This window comes from Sardina pilchardus, chromosome 1 (assembly GCF_963854185.1).
Source record: "Sardina pilchardus chromosome 1, fSarPil1.1, whole genome shotgun sequence".
NCBI lineage: Eukaryota > Metazoa > Chordata > Actinopteri > Clupeiformes > Clupeidae > Sardina > Sardina pilchardus.
Window position 1 is genome coordinate 39,693,296 of NC_084994.1, and position 17,500 is coordinate 39,710,795.

Genomic DNA, 17,500 nt, shown 5'->3' on the forward strand with positions numbered 1-17,500 from the left:
CAACGTCAAGCTGTATTTTTGAAAAGAATAGAAGATCCCGTGAGGGAAATTCAGTTCTCTGCATTTAACCCAATTTAACCGAATTAGTGAACACACAGCACACAGTGAACAGTGAGGTGAATCACACAACCCAGAGCAGTGAGCTGCCTGCCCAACCAGCGGGGCTCGGGGAGCAGTGAGGGGTTAGGTGCCTTGCTCAAGTGCCGTGGACTGGTCGGGGATCGAACCGGCAACCCTCAGGTTACAAGCCCGAAGCCCTAACCAGTAGGCCACGGCTGCCCCCAATTTGCTCAAGGTCTGAAACGGATCACAACTGTTCGAACATATCCAAGTTTTCACATCAACTTAAATTCAACGACGAGGCAAACCGTATATCTCTTATGGACCTGAACTATTCATTTCGACGATCTGCTCTATGCAAATGCAGCACACTCAGCGCATGCATGGGGCTTTTATCTCTCGAGTGAAGGCCTGTGTTTCGCTGAAGCGCTCGGAGCCCCCGTGAGTGATTCACTGAGTCGGAGCTCCTAGTCGCGGCCGCTTGATTACACCGCCTTAGCATTCACAAGTTCAAGTCTAAAGTTAGTGTAGTGCGCAGGGCCCCGCATCACATTGAATTAAGAATGTGGTTGGAGGGCAACGCTGGTTCAGTTGACAATGTGTTCAAGTGTCTCAAGTAGCATTAAAATAAACCTTTCATCTGCGCGGCTGCTCAGTGGAATGTGAGCCGTGACTTTTGAGGAGCCATACGCGTTTGAGCTGCAAGTCATAAGGCAACCAAGTCCAACTGCAAGTCAATTTGTTATAGTCACTGCTGAAGGCATCTCTTTAGTTCATTCATGCACGCAATTGAATTTCCCTTTGGGGATCAATAAAGTATCTATCTATCTATCTATCTATCTATCTATCTATCTATTGCAGAGGTGGGAAAACATCAACTCTACCAGATACGTAATGAACACAACACCTCAACTAGGTAGATCAGCTAATTCATGAAATTACACGCACTGCAAAAAAATAAGCTTTAAGTGTTATTAATCTGATTTGGTGATGTTTTTAGTATGATGAGACTTACCTAGCACACCCTCAAAAGACCATTTTGACTTAATTTAAGAAGGCTTTGATTTGATTTTAAGGAGTCAAAGAGACAAATTTGCTCAATGCACTGGCAGACAAATTTGCTTGTTTTCAGGAATCTTGAAATAGGTCAGACTCTTCTTAAATAAAGTCAAATTATGTTATGAGAGAGTGGTAGGTAAGTCTCTTCATATTGAAAACAATACCAGCTAGATTGTTTGATCTTGATATAAGGTGAATAACACTGGGTTAGATTTTGCTAGATAAACAGTTTTTTTGCAGCTCATGTGAAGTGCAGGAAAAACAACACATGTACATCTTGCGCTTTCTGAAGCCAGATGTTTCCAGCTGTGGGTGAGTGACAGGTTCACCTATGAGTGATATGTGACTGCCCCTGCGCTCACATGGTCATGACCACATGCATGGATCTTGCTAATATCATGTCATAAGCTAGAACAGTTGAGATGTTACATATTACAGACATGTCATTGACAGAGAGGGATATGGCTTGGATTGTTGGCTTTTATTCCTTAATCTTTAGACTCTAATCAGGCAGACCATTTTCCTTTTGAACATCTGCAAACATCTCCGCCAGCTCAGACATCTCTGGTGGAGCGTCAGCTGTGTAAGTAAGCACAGCATCTTCAGTTCTGTGAGGTGGCCTACCACAGGTAGATTAAGTGACAGAAACGATTGTAAGTTGGCTAGTTGTAGTTCTAGATGTAGTAGTAGTTTAAAATAAGGGCTTTTATATTTGTTTCATACCAGTAAACTTTAAAAAAAAAGTGATTGAAAAGATGAAGAAATAGTTTGGATTTTTAAGTTGTGACACGGAGACTGTGGAGCTTGCTGGCCCTACAGTATACAGTATATAGTACTGTATGTAGTGTGGCTCTGAGCTATGACACAGCTGGGTCTTATATTCACAATACATTTTCTCCATAGTTGGTCGTCAGAGGAGGAAGTATGAATGCTTGTGATCGAATTGAATTTAGCTGATGACCAGGGGTCAGCTAGCCTAGAAATCTAGACGCCCCTAGCGGCAGCAAATGTAATTTGGCTGGCGGGGCAGTCTAGGCACGATCCATTGAGCCAGGAAGCTGGGAGAGTTGCGACAACCCGGGTACAGAAAATTCGGTTTGTGACGTGGTTCGTGTAACTTCAAATAGTTCAAAATAGTTCCCGGAAGCGATTGACTGTTCGTTAGAATAACCGTCTTTTAACGAGTGTTCGATCCTAACTTCCGGGAACTATTGTTGAGAAAATATGGAACAATGGAGTTGTTGCAACTCTCTCTTTATATGGCTCTGGCGTTATCCTATTGCGTGGAGAGGGAAGGTTACGCATCCTGCTACTTGAAAACAAGAAGATGATTCGTTTAGCGTTATCCTAGCCTGGAAAACCAGCGCCAACTGCTGGACGGCAAAATGTTTTGCCTGCATTTGGGTCTGGCCTCGGACCACTGTACATTTTGAAAACACTGCCCTGAATCTGGCAGATGGCAACTAAACCAATCACAACGCAGAGATGTGTTTTGAATCAACGCGGGCGAGGCAGAGGGCTCTGGGGCGGGGTTTTGAGGGAGCGTTGGCCTATAGGCACAGACACGGTTTGAAAGACAACCAGTTGTGCTCATCAACAATGTTCCGTTGTATCCATTCATCGAGGCCAGACTAAATTAGACATCCAATCCATTTAGGCTGGTTTATCAGGCTAGCGTTATCCTATTGCGGGGAGGGAATTTGAAAGACAACTGTTTATCCCACCCCTCCGATTAAGCCCTGTCTACGGCGAGTGTCCAGACCCTACATCTTGATGTGGGTCTGGCTCGTCAGGCTAGGGGTCAGCTGTTGCCCCTTCACAACGCTAAAATCTAAATGATTTCTTCATCTCCTGAGATTTATTTACCGCCACAACACAGCTGACGCTCCACCGGAAATGATATGAGCTGGCATATATACTGTACTGTGTATACACACACACACACACACATATATACAGTATATATATATATATACACACACACACACACAGCTCTGGTAAAAATGAAGAGACAACTGCACATGTTTCAGATTTCATCCTAGTTGCTGAGTGATAATCGATTGAACTGACGGTCATATTCAAAATGAAGAGACCACCGCACATCTGAATATGACCGTCAACAAGCTCCTCTTCCTGTTGTTTTGACACCTTGTGTGAACTGCCTGTGACACCTTGTGTGAACTGTCTGTGGGCATGTGTGTGTGTGTGTGTCAATCTTGCTAATATGCCACTATAGAACAGCTGCGATGTTCCTTGTCGAGGCATGTTTTTGATTCAGAGAGATGTTGGACGATGCATTGGATTGTTGGCTCCTTAATATGTCAGCTCTAATCAAGCAGACAGCTAAGAGAATGCAGCAGAGGATGGTGGTCTCACGTGGCAGGATCAACACCTGCGACTGAACCCTTTCCTGTGGTTTTGCCACCCTTGTGCTATCTGTCAGTTACCTGGAAAATAACGTTTGTGTGTGTGTGTGTGTGTGTGTGTGTGTGTGTGTGTGTGTGTGTGTGTGTGTGTGTGTGTGTGTGTGTGTGTGTGTGTGCGTGTGTGCGTGTGTGTGTGTTTTGCATCAAGATCATAGATAAGTATAAGTGAACAAACCCTTTATGAGGTCACCCATACAGTAGGCTATCTGAAGAGGGGTATGAAGCTTGACATAGGAGGCTCTGGGTGGCCTTGTTTCTTGTGCTGCACGGCGTACCAGTAAGCTAACAAGCTGACAGATGACTCATATATCCTATCAGACAGTTTTGGTTGATAACAGTGCAGTGTCTATTTCCCACTAACTTTTGAAAAGTCTAAACGATGAAATGTAATTATATTTAAACTGAATATGCTACAGAAAAGGATGCAATATAACTCGCCCATCCTTCAGTTCAACAGGGAAACTGTTGAACTGAAGTACTAAACTAAAATTAACTAAAATTAGGGCCATGTATGTATTTATTTGTGTGTGTCTGTGCTTATGTGTGCCATATGGACATTCACTGACCCATAAGCACGCCTCTTCTTGGTAAGAGTAGGTTGCAGAAGGATAAATGTCTCCTTAATAAAGATGTCAGCTTTATGTAGCTTCCTTTTTTTCTTTTTTGAAGACTCCCTTCTTTCCTACATATTTGACCCTGAAAGCCACTGCAATGCTAACATCTTCATATAGTCCTCTGAGCACTTTTTATAGTTTCACTCTCAGATCTAATCATTTCATACAGTGAGTTTTGTTCATGAATAAAACAGGAATGTGCATGCACAAGCCTACATGCGTGCTGAAGTTGAATATGCATGTGTGTGGGTAATGGTGACATGCACTTGTGTTCCTCTTCTTATTATCTTGCATCATGTCTTTGACGTAGCAGTAATGCACCCAATGCATTGCCGTGTATTGACATATAAGACATACAGTACTGTAGGCCTATGTAGGCTACTGTGTGTGAAGCGGATAATGTTCTAACTAAGCTAGCAGCTAACAACCAACAGCTACTGTATAATACGCTAATGGATGAAATACACTAACAGCTTACAGTAAGTAAGTCATTTTTATTTGTATAGCGCATTTAACATGCACAGAGTGCAACCCAAAGCGCTTTACACACAAGACTTTAAATAAACATCACCAGGGTTAAAAGTCTTAGTGTGCCTAATATACACACACACACACACACACACACACACACACACACCGTACCATACCATACATGTGCCGTATGTATTATTGATGAGGCAGACTTTCCACTGATTGAGAAGGAGAGGGATGCATTGAGAATGGGTTGCTACAGTGCACATTTGTCTTGCGTATGATGCCAAGTATAGGTCGCAACTACTGTAGTCAGTCTGTTGTTATGTATATTTGATGATTTTTTTTTATATATAAATGCATGCTTTCACATCAAATGACCAACCTAAGAAATGAGGCAGCTATTTGCCTTGCTTTTAGACTTTTATAAAACTGAAAGAAAAAAACACAACTGAGTACATCCTGAATCCTCCACTTTCCTCATTTGAAATTGGACAAAGTAACTGAAAAGAAAGTTTGACCATGTAGCTCCTCTGTGCCCTCTGTGCCCTCTGCTCCCTTTTCAATCACAAAATATCCTCTCAGCTGGACACCACTTAAGTGCATAAGCTATTGAAGACCCCCCCCCCCCCACAGATTTGCTTCTGTGCCTCAGCTCTCTGTCAGTAAACAGATGCTTTTCCCATTGATCTACTTCCAGTTCAGTGGGTGCACACATGTCTCTGCAGAGGCCCAAGTGAGCCTCCAGTAGGGGGCCGAGTCAGGTCCAATATGGACATCAGTCGTCCCCCCACCCACCCACCGCCCCAGTGGTCTCCCAGTACCTTCTGACACTGGGAAATGTCACAGCCTAGGACATGGGAACATGCGGTGGCACGGACATCCTAGTCTACGATGCACTATCGTAATGGTCGATGTGGTCCATCTCTGTGAGAGCGAAATGGTTTCTGAAATGGAGGTAAACGTCCACACTCATCTACTGTAGAACATGGAACAGAGATGGCGGGAAGTGATGGGAGAGAACTGCTGGAAATCTATAGATACATTCTATAGATTCTACATTAGTATATGCATAACTTCTATAGAGTATCTAACTGTCTATAGCTTTAACAGGTGTTTTAACAGGAGGCGACGCTTCCTCTTTAAGAATGGCTAGGCCTCATATGCTTTAATAGTCTGCCGATGCTTTTGTTTGGCACTAGATAAGGTGAGGTTTCATTTCATTTTGAGCGTTTGAGGAGATCTAACTTTGTTTGAAGCCAACTGACAGTCAGCCTCATTATGTCCACATAATCCATGTGAAAATGTAGAAGAGAAAAAAAGAGTTCACAGAGAGTTTTGTGTATATTTGACTGTGTGTGTGTGTGTGTGTGTGTGTGTGTGTGTGGTTACTCCTTGTGAGGTGGCTTGGGGCCTGTCCATTGTCATCAGCAGACTTCTGCTAGTGTCAGGGTCACGTAGGAGAAGGATAGAGGGAGACAATGAGGAGGAGAGTAGAGGAGTGGAAGAGTGGAGGATAGAAGTGGAGAGGAAAGAGAAAAGTCCAGAAACAGATGAGTCCTCACAAAGCCTCATCCTCAGTTGACACTCAAGATGGTATGAAGAGATTTGTCCTGGCTGTTCTAGTGTAGTATGTAGTATAGAAGTGTTTATGTCAAGTTCACAGATAAGTGTAAGTGATAAACCTTCCACGAGGTCACCCATATAGTTACCTGATGATCAACTGTGACTGAGCCCCTTCCTGTGGTTGTCGCACCTTGTGTTATCTGTCAATTATCTGGAAAATAGTGTGTGTGTGTGTGTGTGTGTGTGTGTGTGTGTGTGTGTGTGTGTGTGTGTGTGTGTGTGTGTGTGTGTGTGTGTGTGTGTGTGTGTGTGTGTGTGTGTGTGTGTGTGTGTGTGTGTGTCTGTGTGTGTGTGTGTGTGTGTGAAGATCAAGATAAGTCATAGTAGTTGAAGTGTGATCAACTGAGCGATTGCTGAGCGATTTGTGTGGTAGTGTGCGGTGGTGCTATAGTGGCTGAGGAGCTGGGCTATCCTGTAGTTTGCTAAAACATTTTTTAACATAATTGATAAGTTGTCTTGAATGTTTTGTTCTAACCCAAAGGCCACCTTGAAACATAATGTGCATGTGTGGTGTCCTTGTGTGAGATCATCTTGTAGTGTGCTGCATTACTAGTTATTTAAACAGGATAATTTAATTGTTATCATTTGAACAGACCGCCAGCTTTTTTAACCTTCAGACAATTTTTACAACTAAATTGCTGATTGGACAAATATGTTAAGATATATTTTCGGACAAGAAAACGGTTGAATACTGTCAAGCCACTGCATGTGTGCACTGTTGTGAGTGAGTTTTATTTTTCTCACATTCTTGTATTTGCTCCTTGTCTACAAGACTACAGTAGGTACATGTGACATGTGAAAGAACCAGGAGAGACAGACAGATGCTATTTCTGCCACAGCACTAACCTATACATAGCATATTTATAACATATTTATAAATGCCATTATAGACCATGATGACAGAGGCGGACATCCCGGGTTCAGAAAGTAAAAGTCCTGCCAAGTATTTGATCCAACCATTTAGTAAACCAGCTTATCCTAATTGGCAGCCAGGTCAGATACAGTAATTAGTGACCTGGGTTAAATGCACAGGTAGAAATAATTTAAGAGCAGGACTTTTACTTTCTGGACCTGGGCTGTCCACCGCCGACAAATGGTGGTAACATTTAGTCATTGTAATTCAGTTGTCATTGAGCTTTGCATTGCAATCACTGGTATAATACTCCCATGGTTCTACATGGTTCTACTTATCACTAGATCCCAAGTCTGATTGTCTGAACAGAAGAGCTGAACTAAAGAAAACTTGTTTTTATATTGTCAATGTCTGTTTCAAACCCTTTGTTAATGACAGTGCAATCAGTTCCTGTTCTCATTTGTTCCTGAAACACTTTCCTATCAGAGAAAGCCAAGGCGTAAGTAGTAAAGAGCAGTTTAAAGCACTTTAGCGACATGCTAAGGAAAGGGGGAAGTGATAGCGTGTTAAACAACAAAGACCGCACTGGCAGGATGTTTTTCATTTTTGCGTCATTTGGCAGTGAATCTGATGCGAGCCCCATCGCCGCGGTGGTTATTTTAAACTTCACACGGCCACACACTCTCAGAGTCGGGCTTCTCAGGTGTTCATCAGGTTTCATAGCTGAGCTCTGCATCCAAGTCTTCTCCGATTAAAATATCTCACCAGAGGAGCGGCTAGTCGGGGATCATTTGTGTACGTTGTGTTCTTGTGAGTTGTGAGGAACAGAAAAAGGGGGAGAGAGAGAGAGAGAGAGAGAGAGAGAGAGAGAGAGAGAGAGAGAGAGAGAGCGAGAGAGCGAGCATTTCCCTGTGTGCATAATTATTGTCTGCTTCCCTTTTGGCTGTGGATTGGGAGCATGATGGTAATTGGCTGGTTTGCTGCCAGTGTTTAAGGTAGATGCACCACATGTGTGTATTATAGTTGATGCATCTCTCCTCTGGACTGTAGGGAGGTAGAGCATTACTCTTATGAAGCAGTTAAGTCCTTTCATTCATCACAGTAATGGCTCCCCTTTCTCCACATGTGAAAATAGCCATACCAAAAAGATAGGAATCACGCTGGGCCAACTTATGAGTATGTCTACTCTATGTATGATAAATCTGTGGTAAGCTTGCATATCCGTACTACTTTGTCCTACTTCGACGGCTAAAACATATTTTTGTCTGTTATGTGAAGCAAAGTAGCCCAATTAAAGTACCCTAAGTAGCCCAATTAAAGATTAAAAAGCACACATATATACGAATTTGACAGCCTTCCTCCGAAAGTATAACAGCGCGGAAGGAAGCGCCACGGAAGAGTGATTGCCTCTCCTCTAGGGTTTCACACATATGGCGACTGCTGAGCCGAGGCAGGAGATGTGTTCGGCAACAACGGTGTATGTGTGTGAAAGAAGTGCAACATTAAAGTAAAGGTGAAACAGTGAAAAGAAAGGTTCACATAGTAATAGATAAGTAAATTACTCAGTTTAAAAAATGCAAAAGAAGAGAAAAACAAAAAAGTGAAAGAACAAATATTGAATAGAAACATGTCAGAGATAGATAGATAGATAGATACAGTAGATAGATAGATAGACAGATAGATAGATAGATACAATAGATATAGATACAGTAGATAGATAGATAGATAGGTAGCTGGATAGATAGATAAATACAGTAGATAGATAGATAGATAGATACAATAGATGTAAATACAGTAGATATATAGATACAGTAGATAGATAGATAGATAGATAGAATAGATGTAGATACAGTAGATAGATAGATAGATAGATAGATAGATAGATGGATGGATAGATAGATAGTATAGATATAGTAGATGGATAGATAGGTAGATAGATAGATACATGGAGTACATGACTCATCGTTCTTATTTCTCCCTGTGAGTAGCCCCCCTTCCCCTCCTCATATCACCAATTTGAGCGTGCACTCTTCCCAGAAGTGTGTGTTGCCACGGTGACGGCCTCGGGATTATGTCATCGGCGTGTCGGCTCAGCACAAGTGGCAAGCTCTGGCAGTGCGGGAGCATACGCGGAGAACTGGGGGGAGGGAAGGGAAGAGAAGGAAGCAGAGTCGAGTGACATAATGGAGCACCACTGATGGATGCCACCACTGGCCAGGGCACTGATTCAACAGCCGCACCCCCAAACCGACCTCCCCAACAGCTGCACCCCCAACCAACCTCCCCAGCCCTCACGCCCAAATCAACCTCCCCAACAGCCGCACCTCCACCCAACCTCCCCAACAGCCGCACCCCCAAACCAACCTCCCCAACAGCTGCACCCCCAACCAACCCCCCCAGCCCTCACGCCCAAATCAACCTCCCCAAAAGCCACATCCCCAACCAACCTCCCCAGCCCTCACCCCCAAACCAACCTCCATAGCCCTCACCTCCACCCAACCTCCCCAATAGCTGCACCCTCCACCCAACCTCCCCAGCCCTCACCCCCCAACCAACCTCCCCAGCCCTCACCCCCCACCCAACCTCCCCAGCCCTCACCCCCCAACCAACCTCCCCAGCCCTCACCCCCCAACCAACCTCCCCAGCCCTCACCCCCAAACCAACCTCCATAGCCCTCACCTCCACCCAACCTCCCCAATAGCTGCACCCTCAAACTAACCTCCCCAGCCCTCACCCCAACCAACCACCCCAACCAAACCTCCCCAGCAGTCTCACCTCCACCGAACCTCCCCAACAGCCCACACCTCCACCCAACCTCCCCAGCCTGCACCTCCACCCAATAGCAGCTGCAGCAGGGGCAGCTCAGAGCAGCTCAGAGCCATGCCAGGCCCTGGAGAGCGGCCTCTGTACACACAAGCCAGCTCTGCCGTGCCATCAGGCTGGAGGGAGGAAAAGCAAGAGGTGGCTGCTGGAGATGAACTTAACTCGTGTAATGTTGCGTGAGCGGCGGTTTGTTTACTTAGACGATGTTGTTGTCTACCGTCTCCAGAAAAGAGGAAAACAGTCAGCGCCAAATAAGGAGAGTTTGTGAGATGTGGGTAGCTCGCTACTCTCAGCTGCAGCTCATTGTAATTATCAACCACTAAAAGAAAATAAAGAAAAAACATGCTCTAGAGAGAGGGAGAGAGAGAGAGAGAGAGAGAGAGAGCGAGCGAGAGAAATTCATGGTGATTGCAGTGAATAATGATGACAGTGAATAATTCAAAGCGCGCTTAATCACATATTCATGATGCCTCTCTCCACCGACATTAAAAACATGCCATCGTCATTAATGGCAGAGTGTTGCGTCGCCGGCATGAAACATTGAGTCAGCCGTGGCGTGGCGATCCGGGATGGCGATGTGCCGTAATGGCGACGGTGCCATCCGGGATGACTGGTGAGGTGATTCGAGGTGGCAGGTTTGACAGCGCCGTACGCCAGCGTCAGGAATCTCTCTCTCATCTGGCAACCTGCTGGAGTCATTAACGTCACGCTTACAGATCCACTCTCTCATCCTCCCCAGAGTCAACACTGTTGTATGGTGACAGACAGCAATAGGTATGTGCTTTAAGTGTGTGTGTGTGTGTGTGTGTGTGTGTGTGTGGGGACCAGTAGTGTGCCGCCCTCACAAAAATAATTGGACATGTCCTGGCTGGCTGAAGGAACTGTGTTCCATTGCATTGATGGCTGCATTGAAGTCCTTTTCCTTAGTTACCGTTTCCAGTGACAGCTGTCACCAAGTCAACATAATGTTTACCTATTCTAGAAATAACAGCGTCTTTGATTCTCCTTAGAACAAAGTGTGCTGTCTACAAATGGATATGCTCATTCTAAGGCCGTAACGTGTACTTTGATGTATTTTTAATTAGATGCTGAAGACATAATGTAATTGTAATGATTACTGAATTGGTGTGCAGTCAATCCTTTGGCATCATGTCTCTTTGCAAAAGCATGTTCAGGATCTTGCTCTAAAGCTGCTGGCCAGATGGGGGATACAGTATACAAAGGGCTGTAAGTTAACACTTTTAACTGTTGAAGAGTGTGGCCAGAAATGGATGCGTGCTCACACACACACACCTCCACTCCTCCACTCCTCTACTCTCCTCCTCATTGTCTCCCTCTATCCTTCTCCTCCGTGACCCTGACACTAGCAGAAGTCTGCTGATGACAATGGACAGGCCCCAACCCACCTCACAAGGAGTAACCACACACACACACACACACACACAGACACACACAGACACACACAAACAAACAAACACACAAGCGCTCCCATAACAGCTTATCCATCTTCTCATATAACAAAGGGCTGTAAGGTAACACTTTCAACTGTTGAAGTGTGTGGTTAGAAAATGGATGCAGGAGCAGGAGAAAACACACACACACACACACTCCCATAACATCTTATCCATCTTCTCATGTGCTGAGAATCCCACGCTGCGCAGTGAAGTCTCCACCTGGGGAGCCACTGATGATTGCTGATTGATGCAACGACCTCTGCTGATTGGGCGTAGCGACACCGAAGGCGCTCCGGCGATCGCGCGGTGATTGTTTGCCGCCGCGGTCGCCACCGCACCGCTCTTCGCTCGTCACTGCGTGCCACCGGAGGCCCTGCCAGCCGGGCACAAACCACCGCTGTACGCCTGGGCGCTAACTGCTAAGTGCTAATTGCAATCTGTGTTCCTGGTAGGGGCCAGCGAGCTACACCAACGCACCAATTACAATTACGGCTGCCTGTGTTTACCAGCTACACGAGCTTGTTTACAACTCTGCGCCGGTTTGTGTCATGCGTGGTGTGTCGTGTGTGGTGAGTTTCTCATTGGTTCTCTTCTCTTCTCGCTCCCTTTCAGTTTCATCAATCTCTCTGAAAGGTTAAAGGTCATCTCTGACAATTACAGTTTCTGGCTGTGGCACAGAATCTTGCAATCAGAGTTTGGAAAATATGAAAAGTTTCAATGCGTGTCTCTTGGTCCATGCCATCTTTTCCTGTGCCTCTGTGCTGTTATTGACTTTCTTGTGTTAAGATTAGCCCCTCCCTCACGCCCCTTGTTCAGTTGCTCAAAATGCAACCCGACACTTACAATCAAAAATGCTAATGAAAATGTGGATGGAAATGATAATGATAAGGAGTTGGGAACCGAGGAGAAATCAAGCCCTTCGCTCTTCCTCAGAGCCTTGGGCCTGATCGCTTGGCATGGTGCCAGCCTGGCTGAATGGCACTGTGGCTGCTTTTGTTGTGCGGGTGGAGGAGGAGGTGGAGGTGGTGTGAGTGGTCAGTGGAGAATCTCAGGTGGAGGGGAAGGTGTAGGTGGAGGAGGAAGAGAAGGAGGAGATGTAGGAGGAGGAAGAGGAGGATGAGAAGGTGTAGGTGGAGGAGGAGGAGGAAGAGGAGAAGATATAGGAGGAGGAGGAAGGAGGAAGAGGTAAATGAAGAAGAGGGGAGGAGGTGTGAGTGATATGTGGTCAGTGGGAAACTCACGAGGAGGAGGCGGTGGTGTTGTGAGGCGGTGGTGTTGTGAGGAGGTGGTGTTGTGAGGAGGTGGTGTTGTGAGGAGGTGGTGTTGTGAGGCGGTGGTGTTGTGAGGAGGTGGTGTTGTGAGGAGGTGGTGTTGTGAGGAGGTGGTGTTGTGAGGCGGTGGTGTTGTGAGGAGGTGGTGTTGTGCTATATGGCCAGTGGGGAATCTCAGGTGGGAGGGGAAGGAGTAGGTGGAGTAGGAGGAGGAAGAGGAGGGGGAGTAGGAGGAGGAGGAGGGGGTCGCCCACCACTTCCGCTGGCCGCTTCAGCCCACTCATGACTGAGGATGGAGCCGCGGTTTCCATGGTGCTACTGTACTCTGTGACTCAACTGTCTGGTGGATTTAGCAGACTCAAACTCCCATTCAGCTGCTGCAGTCGAACTGAAACATTATTACATTCATTGCATACAAAGATACATTTGTATTGAGATAACGTTTGAGAAATAAAGGCATTAAGGCAATAAAGGCGTTCAATTCAATTCATTTGTATTGAGATAACGTTTGAGAAATGTTAGTAATTCTGTAAAGGCGTTCCATGTAATAGCACAACCACGCTACACTAATGATATTTTACAGTCTACACACTTTTGACCGATTGCCTCTCGGCAAGTGATCTTTTCACCTCGTTGACGATGTTTTGGTCTCGTGAATCGCACGTGACCCCCTCGACCACCACAAACCGCACTGTACACACGCGCATGCAGCACAAAGAAAGCATCGGCCTCCTCTCTCGGTCAGAAGAAGGGGTTCCTTTCACGGTGTCCTTGAAAAGCCGCTGTTGTGTCCCACACAATGATTCCACACAGGGCTCCGGAGTCACTTGGTGTCGTTCTCTCGGAGTTGCAGTCATTGCATGATGGCATGCATACGACCCGTCTCTCCACACACACACACTGGGGCAGCAGTGCTGGAGGAGGGTTACCAGAGGCTGCTAACCCTGATGGAAGGACAAGGTGTGTGTGTGTGTGTGTGTGTGTGTGTGTGTGTGTGTGTGTGTGTGCGTGTGTGCGTGTGTGCGTGTGTGCGTGTGTGCGTGTGTGTGTGCGTGCGTGCGTGCGTGCGTGCGTGCGTGCGTGCGTGCGTGCGTGCGTGCGTGCGTGCGTGCGTGCGTGCGTGCGTGCGTGCGTGCGTGTGGTGTGATTATGGACTCAGGGTTGTGCAGGTTTGTGTGTGTGTGTTTATAGGGGCGGATGAACTCTGGGTTTGATGTGTGTGTGTGGGTATGAGAGAGAGAGAGAGAGAAAGAAAGAGCTGTTGTGTGTATCAAAGACCAGCTGTTGGCTCTTGCTCAGAGAACCGGGCCACTTAATCTCCGCTGCCTGCACTGCTCCAATACCAGCACACAGTGCACACACAGGCAGGTGGACTGCACTGCAGGCTCCCTTCTCTTTCTTCCATTCTTCACCTCTCCATTTCTTGTCTTCTTTTTCATTCTCATTTTCTTTCTCTAATTATAACCACAGTGACTGTGTTGGTCAGCCAGCCTATTGATAGGGTCAATAGAAATGTGGCATTTTGATCATTGTCATAACAAGAGATGATTCCTCTTAAATGGTACCAAACTAAACATTCACTATTTTGGAGAATGACAAATATAATTTTCCAGTAAATTGATATGTCTTCAGGCACACAATGCTAGTTGGAATTTGTACAGAATACGGTCAGAAATTTTGAGACTGTAAGTGTACTGTCCGGTGCCGGGATGTCCTCATCCATTTTTTTAAGGGCACTGTTCACGAACCACCATTTGAACTATTCTGACCATTTCCGCCAAACTGAAATTCTCTCTGACATTCTACCATTCAGAGAGAGAAGCAGGCTAAAAGTGTAAGTTAACTCTGACCTGGCAAACCCAGGGACTCAGTGTCCTCATTTCCTTCTGGATCTCTGCAGCACCCCTGCACACACACACACACACACACACACACACAAACACACAGGGAAAGTGGCAGGTTTGAACTGGGACCCTTTTCCCCTTAAAGACCGCAGTCACAAAACACCCAGGGGGGGCACACAGGCACCTCTGAGGACACTCTCACTGCAGTGCATCTGTGCCACACACACACACACACACACACACACACACACACACACACACGCACGCACGCAAGTACCCACGTGAGGGCAAGCGATGATGTATTTATTGTCGGGCAAGTTCTGTGCCACCTATCAAGGGATTGTGTGTGTGAAGGCACTACACTGCGCTGGCGTGTCATCTGTGGGCCCATAAATATGGAACACATCCAGCTGTTGGGGCAGAAAGGGGATGTGGAAGGGGAGAGAGTGAGGGAAAGAGTGTGTGTGTGTGTGTGTGTGTGTGTGTGCATTTTTCCAGGTCAGTGCTCAAGCTAAAATATAAGTGAGTATGGGAGTATGTGCACATGTTTAGATATGTGTAATGTGTGCATGTTGTGAAACAGTGTGTGTGTGTGTGTGTGTGTGTGTTTGTGTTGTGAAACTGTGTGTGTAGTCCTGGGATCTGCATTCCCTGCTCCGGCTCCAGCGATTGTGGTTGAGCAGCTCAAGAGCACGGCTGAGTTGTGCCTGTCCGCTGAGACCACGCGTTCAACGAGCTCGAGTGAGTTCATCTGTGTGTGTGTGTGTGTGTGTGTGTGTGAGTGTGTGTGTGTGTGTGTGTGTGTGTGTGTGTGTGTGTGTGTGTGTATGTCCACGCTGGCTGGCCCCGCGCTGTGGCCGTGCAGAGACGGTGGGCCGATGCAAATAGCTTGTGGATGGATGCTTGATTGCATGAATGCTTTGTTAGTACATGCCTAGTGCAGTGTGTGTGTGTGTGTGTGTGTGTACTGGGCATGATACAGAATTCACATGCATAAATATGCATGCTACTTTCTGTTTATTTCTGTGAAGCGTTATGTGGTGTTGAGCTTGTGTTTGTGCTTGAGTGTGTGTGTGTGTGTGTGTGTGTGTGTGTGTGTGTGTGTGTGTGTGTCACACACTGAGCTGAGGGATGCCAGAATCGGTAATCTCCTGGCAGAGAGGGAGTTCTCAGAAAGGCTTTGGCTGTTGGCGTCCATATGCTTCAGCTGGACGCTGGAGTCCTCCTCCAGAGAGAGAGGCACCAGGCCAGCACTGAGGACTGGACCAGCCTGCAGGATCTCACACACACACACACACACACACACACACACACACACACACACACACACACACCTTGTCCTTCCATCAGGGTTAGCAGCCTCTGGTAACCTTCCTCCAGCACTGCGCCCCAATGTGCGGAAGGATGGGTCCTATGCAGGATCCTTGAAGAGTGGGCAGATGAACCCACACTGGTAGACAGAGAGTCCATCTATGGGCCTATCTGTTCCTATTGATATATTGATGGATGGATAGATAGATCAATAGATTAATAGACTACAGTAGTTTCCTGTGTATTACATACATTGTGTATAAGCCACAGGACAGTGTTTTATGCAAGTTAAAATAAACAAAACCATATTGATACCATATTAACTGCCCCTGTGTGTTAACATGATAGCTCAATGAATAGGCAATGAAGCCGCGGTTAATAGTTGGGAAATTACGGTAGATCAATGGATTGATAGACTGGTGTGGGAAACAGATGGTAGGGGGAATTGTGGATGCTTGCTTGTTGTTTTATCAGGCAGTGTTATTTAGAACTGTATACAGAAAAAAAAACAGTCTGTAACTCAATACTGTTTTGGTGATTTGTGGTTGGAATGATCGTTATGTGGCTTCTTGTGAATTCATCACTTGGAATTCTTGAGAAGGGAGACGGGGTCTCCTTCGGAAATCTGCAGGGGCCTCGACCATTCTGGGTGCAGGACCTAGAAAAATAACAGTTTGTTAAAGATGGAAATATTTTTAAAAGTTGTTGACTGCGCTGCTTCCCAAAATAAAAAGACGGCATTTGAACAGGGCTGCAGTTCTCAGAGGAGAGAGCGAGAGAGAGAGCGAGAGAGAGAGCGAGCGAGAGAAAGAGAGAGAGAGAGAGCACACTCTGTTTCGCTGTCTCAGGAGGGGAAGTATAAAGTGGTGATCGAGCTGTGTCCCATTTAAAACCCATTTCAACCTTACAACCGCACCTCAGTGTCCTCTCTGCTGCCTTACCTGCTCTCCCTCTCTCTCTCTCTACCTCCCTCTCTCCCTCTCTCTCTTTCTCTCACTTTCTCATGTTTCCTTTTCTTTCCCTGTCTCTCTTTCTTTTGTCGTTCTTTTTGTCTTTGGTGTGTCTTCTTTGCCCTCCTTTTTGAGACCCCTTTAGTTGTAATACTGGTTTCTTCTCTCCAAAGAGAAGTTTGGCTTCTCTTGTCCGCTGCTCTTTATCTTTCTTCTCCTCCACACCCAACACATCGCTCTCTCCCTCCCCCTACTCTTTTGTTTCTCTCTCTTTGTTTGTATTGTTTTTGTTTGTTTGTGGTTGTATTTTCCTTTACACTATGTAAAGTGACCTTGAGTTTGAGAAAGGTGCTATATGAATTTAACTTATTATTATTATCTGTCCAATCTGCTCTCTTTATAGAAGCTGTAAGAAGTGTCTATTTGTCAGCCTCTGTTTCTCTGTCTCTCTGTCTCTACCCTCTATATATGTCTGTCTGAAATCCTAATTCAAATGAGCTTCATGGTTTACACATGGACATACCAATGGATGAATTAATGAATTGATAGAAGTTCACTAGTGCTAACTCTTTCCACTTTTCTACTGTGTGTGTGTGTGTGTGTGTGTGTGTGTGTGTGTGTGTGTCTCCCTTACAGCTCTCCATGAGTTTCCCACAGACCTGTTCACACACATCCAGCGCACAGAGGGGGCCGTAGCACTGCACGTCCTGTGTGTAAGTGACACACACACACACTCAC

At 45.9% G+C, this 17,500-nt stretch overlaps 1 protein-coding gene across 3 annotated transcripts in view; it reads left to right on the plus strand.

Moving 5' to 3' along the window:
• Positions 1 to 17,500, plus strand: part of LOC134090795 (sodium/potassium/calcium exchanger 3-like) — a 41,560-nt gene that overhangs the window by 8,470 nt on the left and 15,590 nt on the right. For 2 of the 3 annotated variants that reach the window (XM_062544282.1, XM_062544281.1), the window contains exon 3: positions 17,399 to 17,475. The exons of the other annotated variant lie outside the window; for it this stretch is intronic. In XM_062544282.1, coding sequence (XP_062400266.1) covers positions 17,399 to 17,475 — 77 coding nt within the window. The remainder of the gene's footprint in view (positions 1 to 17,398; positions 17,476 to 17,500) is intronic. 3 annotated transcript variants of the gene reach the window in all.